This window comes from Anarrhichthys ocellatus, unplaced genomic scaffold (genome assembly GCF_004355925.1).
Source record: "Anarrhichthys ocellatus isolate YVR2014 unplaced genomic scaffold, GSC_Weel_1.0 scaffold965, whole genome shotgun sequence".
NCBI classification, from domain to species: domain Eukaryota; kingdom Metazoa; phylum Chordata; class Actinopteri; order Perciformes; family Anarhichadidae; genus Anarrhichthys; species Anarrhichthys ocellatus.
In genome coordinates this window covers 1-9,734 of record NW_022280939.1, presented here as the reverse complement: position 1 = coordinate 9,734, position 9,734 = coordinate 1, and the positions used below count along the sequence as shown (strand labels likewise).

Genomic DNA, 9,734 nt, shown 5'->3' with positions numbered 1-9,734 from the left:
CCCCAACTGAATTCAAAGGGAAGTCTTAAAAACGAACGAACAAAAAAAAAAAAAAACAGACAATCTGAGGAGACCTTTAAGCTTTTAATCGTTTTTACACCATCAGCCCGCACATACTCCCACTGATTCTTACCCGTCAAAACCACCCATCCGACCTCACAAAATAACTGGACTGCCTGGCCACGTTCTTCACTGCAGGGAAACACGACATAGTCGGCCAACCGAAACGGCGACCGGCCGTCTCACCGGCTTCGTAGAGAGAGAACCAGCTCTGCTGAGTAAGGGCGTCAACGGCGGCTGAAGCGATTTCTTTTTCTAATCTATGGAAGTGCCTCTGTATTCCCATTATGCAATTTGTCAAACATGAATTCAGGTTCTTTTTTCTCACATATAAGCTATAGCGAATGGTGAAAAAAAATGTATGTCAGGAGAGGGGAGAAAAAGAAAAAAAAAGAAATGGCGACAGCTCACTAGATAATCGCAAGCATCTTTATATATAATACACATATATATTTATAGATATATACATTTTTTTGTTTTATTTGCAAGATAAGCTCTGTGGCAGTCTAGTTATTTTTTGAAGCATGGCGTACATCGCGCAGTCATAGGATGCATCTCAAAAGAACCCGCCAATTAGAGCTAAAGTAGAAGACTCTAAACCCACTTTAAAGACGTACAAGCGAATCCGTGGCAAACACAACAATAGAGACATAGACGGTGATGATAATGTAGTTGAGGATGATAATAAAAAAAAGATTAGGTTTTGTTGTTTTCTTTCTTGTTTTGATGGGAAGTATTGTTCTTGAACCTAAATGATGTATGTCGATTGAGCCATGTGCAATGCCTTGGTAGAGGAATTGTGTTTGTTTGTTAGCGATTGTTGTGAGGGTGTCGCGAGGAAAGAGGGAAAAACCCTCTAAGGTTGTTTTTTTTTTCAAGTCCACATGCTCGGGACTCTAAATACGAGGGCGGCGAGAGAAATATCCCAGTCTTTGTAAGTAAGTTTGGGGAAATTGTTTTTTAAAATTTCCTTTTGTTGTTGTATTTTGTTTTTGTTTTCTTCTTCTTCTTTCGTTTATCACTTTTCTTTTCTTTTTTTTTTTTTAAAGAAAAACAAATTTAATTTCTATTGATTTTGTTTTCAAAATGTGGGAGGGCTGAAGGAACAATTTTGCAACTCGTAAAATATATATCACTATGAAAACCTGGTGCTTTCGTAAAGAATAAAGTACATTCAATCTCTATTATACATAAATAGTAATAAACGAAAAATTAAGTGTTACCAGAAAAGCAAATTTTAGGACAACATGCATTATTCTATTTCTCTCTTTTTTATATTTACCGAGGGGGGAGAGGTTTATTGTTCTGAAAAAGCACCCCCCCCCCCCCCCCCCTCAACCTTTACACCATAGCAGAGGAACAGTCGTAGGGACAAAACTAAAATATTGTGTCCCAGACGCAGACGATTTGGGAGATGCACAGTTCTGGATCTAGATAACGGGGGCATGAACGACGATATCTGGTGCAATTTGGTGTTTGGTGTTTTGGCTCAGGGAGAGGGAATAAGAGGCCTCTGTCCAGTCAGAGGGGCTCCGTCATCGATTCAAGTGAACCCCCCCCTTCCCTTCCCCCTCCCCCTTTACCCCCCACCGAATCTCCCACTGTAAATGATTATAAATATATGTTTGGTGACGTAGTGTTATAGACTCAGAGCATCTTAAAGGTTGTCCCTAAAAAGTGCCTTTTGTTCACAGATTCCATCTCGTAATCCTGAGTGCCCATCTCGAAAGAAACAAAAAAAACACAAAAAACACAAACGTCCCCCTCCTTCATACTTCTATATCTTTCTCTTCCTCTTCTTGGAGCTTTTTACGAGCAGTATACATAGTACTAAAGGACATTGGTGTGATTTAGTTCCTCTTTTTATTGTTGAATAATTAAGAAAAGCATAAAAAAAAGCATAAAAAAAAGAAGATATTTTCTGTCTTGCTTCTCTTCCTCCGTATCTTGTCTTCTGTCTATCTCGGACACTGGAGTAGTCTGTAGCCGCGTAACCCCCCCCCCCCCCCCTTCCTTTTCTCCCTTTCTCTGAACGGCGGGGTTGAAAAAAAAAAATGAATACGCAAAGATTTTTTTTTTTTGTTGTTTTTTTGTTTGTTGTCTGAGCAGAATGCAGTTAGCTCACATGTTATTCTTGTCTGTACGCTTTCACATTGTATTACCATACCCATCTTCTTCAGCTTCTCCATTCAACAGCTAATGTAAGTGAACAAGTTACACCACGGGGCTCTGGGCTGTGCTGAGGACGGGGGGGGGGGGGGTCGGAGCAAAGAAATAGTCCCCCCCTCCGGCAGCGGTCAGTGACACATCAGCCTCACGGCGGAGGGAGGAGAGCACTCATGGGAACGTTTGGGTTCGGCCGTACGCGAGAGCGATGACCAGTAGTATTGCTAGTATAGGCAGGTTTGTTCGCCATCCTTGTTTCTATTTTTTTTTTTTTATGTAATTGAATTTGGATTTTTATTCTTTTTTTTTGTCATTGTTACTACGTTGAGACCTTCAATTATGCACCTTTCTAGTGGTTGAATGTGACCAGCTATTTGTTTTATTTTAATTCAATTTTTTTAAGGACTTGAAGCACCTTATAAGCGGACCAGTTCCACAGCACGCAGACTGAAGGGCTCAGATTTAGCACAATCACGAGAGACGCCACGCATCGACCCGCCACCATTATCCTGAACCGCAGCGTTTGATTGACCAAAGCGACGCGCTTCCAAAAAGCTGTACGAAAAAAAACAACCTTGTTGGTGACTTCTAGAGAAAAGCACCGGGGATATTCCACCAGCAAAATCAAGCAATTTATAGATTTCTTTTTGTCCTGTGAAGAAAAGAAAAACAATTATATATATATATATAGGCCTATGCAACTTTTTTTATTATTATTTTTATTTTTTTTTATTCATCATGCAAATGAAGCCAGCAGCAGTATTATCAATCAAGCCTTTGACAAGAGAAAGCGCCACAGTTTGAGAAGCCATAGCAGAGATGAACGGGTTGCACGGGGCAGTGTGTGTGAGTGTGTGTGTGTGTTTGATGAGAGTGGGTGTCTATGTTTCTGCCCCTGCGCCTTTCAAATAGCCCAGTCAGACCTTGTGGCCGAACCGTCCGCCGTTTTATTTTTAAATTTTATGTTTTAAATTTCCTTCGTTAGTTTTGAACACGTTTTGTAGGATGCTGGGCCGTGTTTAGCGTAGACTGAGCTCCTCTGGCCAGCCTCGGCCCCTATCCACTCCGAGTGCTCCTCCTCCTCCTCCTCCTCTTCCTCCTCCATCAGACACACCCTCCCAGAGCCCATGGTGAAATGCATGTGTTAATTACAGTTTCTTTTCCATAATAATAATAAAGAAAAAAAAACAGTTTGAAAAGAGCAACACCTTTACTTGATTGAATAAAAGGATGTTCTTAGCTGTACCCGCCCCTCTCGCCTGTGATTATTACCATGTGGTTTCAGTGGTGGACAAGCAGCTGTGTCTCAAACATGGCCGTGCTCCAGGGGCAGTGATGGAAGAAGAGCCTTTACTTAGGTAAAAAAAATACTTGAGGTAAAGCAAGTACTAGGATAAATCCTGCATTTTAAAAAGGCACTTAAGATATTACAAGTAAAAGTATTCGTGATGTCCCGTCACTGATTATATTCTTATATATGTATCACTGTGAGCAGCTGGTTTTAACTACTTCATGTACAGTAGTTCTCTACTTGGACAGGACTGTCTCCAGTATTGTTGTTTGTCTTTGTTATATCTGAGGAACTGTCAGGTGAAAGGGATTTCAGGATCCTGGATCTGTTTATCGCTCCATAATCCTCCTCGCACGTTGCATTTGTCAGCATCACACAAGTTCGTTTTCCTTCTTATTAATATGAGATTATTATTCATTTCAAATGAAATGGATGACAATCTAGAGCAATTCGTCACTATTTTTTTTAAATGTGTGCATATTACTAAAAGTAAAATCTAAGTAATTTAAAACTGCTAATAATGAAACAATTGTTATTTAAGAAGGGAATAGATACCTCTTTTATATGTGGCTGGTGCTGAAGACTAGTTTAGCTCAATTGCTGGATTACAGGTGCAATATACGACATTCGGAGCATTAATATAGAGCGGCAAACAACTATTATCGGTCTTCTAAAGCATGTGAACACTTGTTGGCTCACACTGCGGTTACAGCTGATAACTCCTAACCGAACCCTCCAGTTCCCCCCTCAGGTAAACACTGTTCACTGTTTCCATTTATTTACACTGTTAGCGTGCCGTTAGCCTCTAGCTGCCGGCTCAGCCGTTGCCACGTTAAGTAGCAGCTCTGCTTATAGGTGGAGAAAATCATTTTAAAGCTGCATTAATTCATATTTTTATATGTACAATGGGTCAAATGACTAGGATGTGTCTAATATGAAAGGGGTCGCTCTCTGTGATAAACCCGCGTTCAGTTAGCACCATTGCTACCGAGCGTTTTAGCGTCCTTTAGCTCGTTGTTTTGGTTCAGTCTCATCAGTGAGGCAGCAGGCAGACACAGACCAACCGGTGAACACAGTGGACTACTACGGAGAAGAAGTATCTCTCTTTTCATTTATGTGGCACAATCCGTCTGACAACTTTACTTTGTATGTGTGTTGATGGAGTTTGGCCCTTATGCGTGGACATGTCATGTTCTCAGCAGCTGGTCCAGTCATCCAGATGAGGTCAACTCAATCTCAAGCAGGTATAAAGGTGTTACAGTGGCCACTGCATGCTGGAATAGCAGGGCTGGATTACCCCACTAGAGGGCTCCTGTTGACCCACATTAGCATCATCTGAATCTACAAAACAAAGAGTGAAAGTCCTAAAAGACATTTGAAGATATTGACTGTAGCGCAGCAGTCGTAGATCATGTTGATGCTGTAGAACAGTAAAACATGACCTTATCAGACAGAATGAGACTGGAGACATTTAGGCTTTTCTTTTAGATGTCTGATCATGGTCCCACATTGAGATGAGAACCGATGAGTTTATCATAAGCAGCTTCATAATAGGGTTTACTGAGTCGGATATGAGCTGCAAATCCCTGAACAATGTCTTCTCACTGTCCGTTGTGCGTGTAGTTTAGCCTTGGTACGCTATGAGGCCTTTAAATGTAAAATGAGCTTCGCTGCATTAGTGTCCATATTTATATTCAAGATAAAAACAGGTCTCTTTCAGTCGGGCTAGTTAAACTCGTCGATGCACATTTGAGTAAAAGTAAAATATTGAGACAAAGTAGCGTGGTTCTTGTAATAAATGAATGCCAAATATACTTTAAATATTCTTATACAGCCTTAGCTATTTGTAACTCCAAAATAACGAGCCCCCCCCCCCCACCCAATCTAAGCTTTTTTTAGAACTCAGATTCAATCAAATTAAATGGTTTAGATTTAGACCAGTTTCCCCAGATTAAGATAAAAACTACACTTTAAAAGTAGTTTTAGATTTAGAGGACCTGGTTCCCATTTCTTTCCCTGAAGTGTGTGTTTGTCTGAAAGCGATGTTACAAGGCAAGAAAAAGGCTTTTCTAGACCGCCTAGACATGTTAGTACAATATAACTGCATAAAGTTGTTTATTCTGAACACATCTGTTGCAACATGTGTTGCCCTAGAGAAAAATAATAAGTTGCACGGTCCTGATGACTCAATCACGCGACCCTGTTGAAAACCCCATGCAGACGGTTTAGACCTCACCCATCAGTGCACACAGATTCATCGGCAAATATTTGCACATAACAACTTAAGAGTGTGGATATTTAATCATTTTGGTTAAATCGTCTTCCCACATGTGGTCGAATGCTAACAAACTAAAAGACAAACCGTTAAGAGTGTGGGCCGTCCTGATAAAATAAACCAATTTGGTAAACGGGAAAAGATGTTAGAAATAACATCAACCGACCACTAAAGTTGACAAGAATTTGACTGAATAAGGCTGTAAAAACTACCTCCCCCTGGCGACCAGTGTCTGCTCAAATTTCTACCTCTATTGTGTGCGTTTGTTTAAATCATATGTTAAGTGGCACAGCAGATTCTTACAGATAGTGTTAATTAGCACCAAAAGCTATCGGCACAGACAAAAATAGTTCCACATTTGAGTAACCTAAACAGGCAGGCACAGCATGTTGTAGGGACTGTCACCTGTGCAGCCACCATGAAGGACAGATGAGGGCGGGACAAAGTCAACAGAACAACCAGATACTTCTTTGTCAGTTTAGTTTCCTTTACACCCCCCCCCAAACAGACTGATAGAGCCACCCCCCCCAGCAACATCATGTCAGACACATACATAGGTGCAGCACGGTCCAGTCCATCTCTGCCAAACCCCGCTCTTGGACGTCCGTACATGAGGCTTACTTACAAGCAGTTACACACACTGATAATGATGTCGCAGTGAGGAGAATGTGCTTCCATACGATCCAGCTACTGCGTTAAACTCAAGAGAATGCAAAATTGATTACTTTTTCAGCTCGACTGTATCGCATCCATCTGCACAGGCACACGGACATGTACTCACACACGCACGCGCGCGCGCGCACACACGTACTCACACACGCACGCGCGCGCGCGCGCGCACACACACACACACACACACACACACCCCCCCTTGTCGCAACCCCCCCACCCCCCTCCCTTATGTCACAAAGCGCATGTCTAAAATCAAATTATAGATCTCCCCAAGACACAGCCCACACATTCCATTGGAATTCACATGGGTTTTGTCATTCCTCCACACGTTTACTCCCCGACCTCTTTGTGTACTTTTAAGCGTGTGACCCTGCTGCCGCCACGCCCCTTCCCACCCCCCCACCCGCACCCCCCTGCTGGCTCTCCCCTCTCCTCCCCTCCTGAGCCGAGGTTGGTAGCTGTACAATAAAATTGGGGGTGCAGTCTTTTTTTTATGCTGAGCTGAAGAGGGGAAGGGTAGGAGGGAGGAGCAGGAAGGCAGCGCCGCTCAGTCATCTTCCAGCCCCTGGTTGAGGAGAAAGTTGGCGGCCAGGTTCTCGTTCTTCTCGCAGGCGAAGTAGGCCTGGATCACCAGAGCCTCGGGGAAACCCAACGCTTTTAACTGTAGACACAGAGCGGTGAAGAGAAGGAACAACTGCGTTAAAAACAACAGGATCTGCAACCTTTCATTTCTCATCCAACAATTCAAAAAACATTTTTAATATTCACCCTTTCGATGGCTTCCTTCTCCTGAGGTGTAACCTGGATATAGTTAACAGGTGCGCCCTCCTCCCCTGCTGCCCCCAACTCTCCAACTTCTGGCGCCTCTCCCCCCTCTCCCCCCTCTCCCACTGGCTCGTTCAACATCTGGATGAACAGCTCCTGATGTTGACTGATTTGCTGGGAGGGCAAGAGAAGTGAGAGGTAGCGGTTAATATCGGACACGTGTGAACCAGAGATCCAGCAAAGGAAAACCTCTCAGCGCGAGTGCGGACTGCGGTACCTGTAGAAGTTGAGGGTTCTCTCGACCTAGTTGCTGGAGTAGAGCTGGTAGCAGAGTGGGGTTCTGCTGGATGGCCGTTCTCATGTGCAGAAACTGGGGCTGGGTCCGCAGGAATGCCAGTGGGTTCTCTCCTTTAAAAAGCATACAAAATTAACAACCATTAGGACCATTGCAAAGTAAATCAATTACACGCAGAACAATTCAGACACATGCATGCCTTCCTCATCATTTTGCAAAATGTTTTTTTGCCATTTCATGTTTTGACTCAAGATTCAAGGCCACACTGAGCTGGATGCAAATTGTTTTTGTTGTTTGGAGCAAGTTAAATCGATTTTTCCTCTATTGTAATGAGCATGTGCACGACATAACACATATGTATACACATTTTCTTGATTCATCTTTAGCATTGTTTTTTATATATTCAATTTAAAATTGTTAGAAGAGAAAAGTTGAGAATTATTTTACATTAGAACCATCAATTATTTGGCCAATCCGCTTTAAAAAATAAACAACTAATTGATATGATAATAATAATTGTCTTTTGATCGACTCATCAATTGATCGACAGATCAGCTGTAGTCCTAATCAACCTTTATCCCCTCAGAGAGACCATGAGCCACAACTCTTCTCTGCAGTGTGAAGAAACAAAACGGTTGCAACCAACAAGTCCAACAACAATTTACACATTCTGAGAGCATGACTCATCATATGATGAGTCATCCTCAGCCTGCCAGTGAGGCTTTGCCATTATTAACTGTAGTTATCTGTAAATGCGTCCAGGCCTTCAGCAGTCACATGTAACAATATGGGAGGACGTTTTTAAGTCCACTATGACTAATAGCCCAGCAGTACGATGGGTTTTTTGTTTTTTTATACACAAACGGTCGTGTGCCTCACCCTCTGCTAGAGATGGGGCTTCTGTGGGTCCAGACGCGGGGGCCTGCGCTGGGGGATTACTCTCCTGGACCGGGCTGCTGGGGATACCCTGGAAACACAACAACACAACAGTCAATCACACATTAACACACTGCTTGTGCCAAAGAACATGGAGATAGATCACAATAGTGCGGGGGCCATGGAGGTCAGCTGGTAGTTGATAATTACAACTCACTCAACCTCTGTGTGTGTTCAAATCAGAGCTTCTCTGTGCTTTGGTCACTGCGTGTGCAGTAGTGTGTCCCGCTGGCTAGCTTAATGGCTGCTGCTCTGCACTGCGCTCACACCCCGGTTTGCGCTGTTAGCACTGTTACCTCCTAGCCCCCCGGCTCAGATTGACAGCCGTGTGGAGGACATTCTTCACTCAGAGAGATTTTACTACAACTGATTCAGGAAACGGTGTGTCTTGTGTTTCCTGAAAACTTTTCCAGACTGTGTAGAAGCAGCGACTGGACGAAGCTGAGTAGTGGCAGCTGGTGCTTGAGGAGACCTCTGAGATGAGAGTGCTGGAGACAGCAGGGCTGAGGCTATGTCTGGTGTAGTTTAGCATCTAATATCTTAAATTACAAGTGGATAACGTGATGGTCAGTAGGCACAACTGCTGCACACAGAAGTGAAGTGTATAAAACATTACTACCTTTGTGTGATGTTAAACCAGAGGTACGTTTCAGACAGACTCACAGTGAGAAGGTACTCCACAGCTCTATGGGGGTTGTTGAAACTGGCCCGTAGTGCAGCCACCACTCTCTCCCTTTCGTAACCCATCGACATGATCTCTGTGAGCATGGCCTCGTACTCGGCTCCAGTCACTGAAAACACAAGACACACAAGTTACCAACTCTGCATATTTGCAAAGTTGCGCCCTCACGCATGAAGTTCCACAGGGATTCGGATAAGACACCTGTAGCTCAGTCGGCACTCTTGCCATCGTTTGTGCTGTTAAATGTATGGCAGCTCAGCCGCTGCCGTTTTGAGAGCCATATGGAGTCAAGAGATATGCTCTATATTTGTAATATAGAGCAAATTTTAAATCCTACATAGTTTTATTTATTTATATATATATATACACACATATACACACACACACACACACATACAGTGGGTACGGAAAGTATTCAGACCCCTTTAAATTTTTCACTCTGTTTCATTGCAGCCATTTGCTAAAATCAAAAAAGTTCATTTTATTTCTCATTAATGTACACTCAGCACCCCAACTTGACAGAAAAAAACAGAAATGTAGAAATCTTTGCAAATTTATTAAAAAAGGAAAAACTGAAATATCACATGGTCAT

General features: G+C 42.8%; 1 protein-coding gene across 1 annotated transcript; it reads right to left on the bottom strand.

Moving 5' to 3' along the window:
- Positions 1 to 6,647: 6,647 nt before the first annotated feature.
- LOC116377160 (UV excision repair protein RAD23 homolog A-like) lies at positions 6,648 to 9,264 on the bottom strand (the record flags this gene model as incomplete). The annotated part of the gene is made up of 5 exons (XM_031838731.1): positions 6,648 to 7,125; positions 7,233 to 7,403; positions 7,507 to 7,637; positions 8,404 to 8,491; positions 9,124 to 9,264. Coding segments are annotated over 5 exons (645 nt in total), but the record flags the coding sequence as incomplete, so codon positions are not given.
- Positions 9,265 to 9,734: the final 470 nt, after the last annotated feature.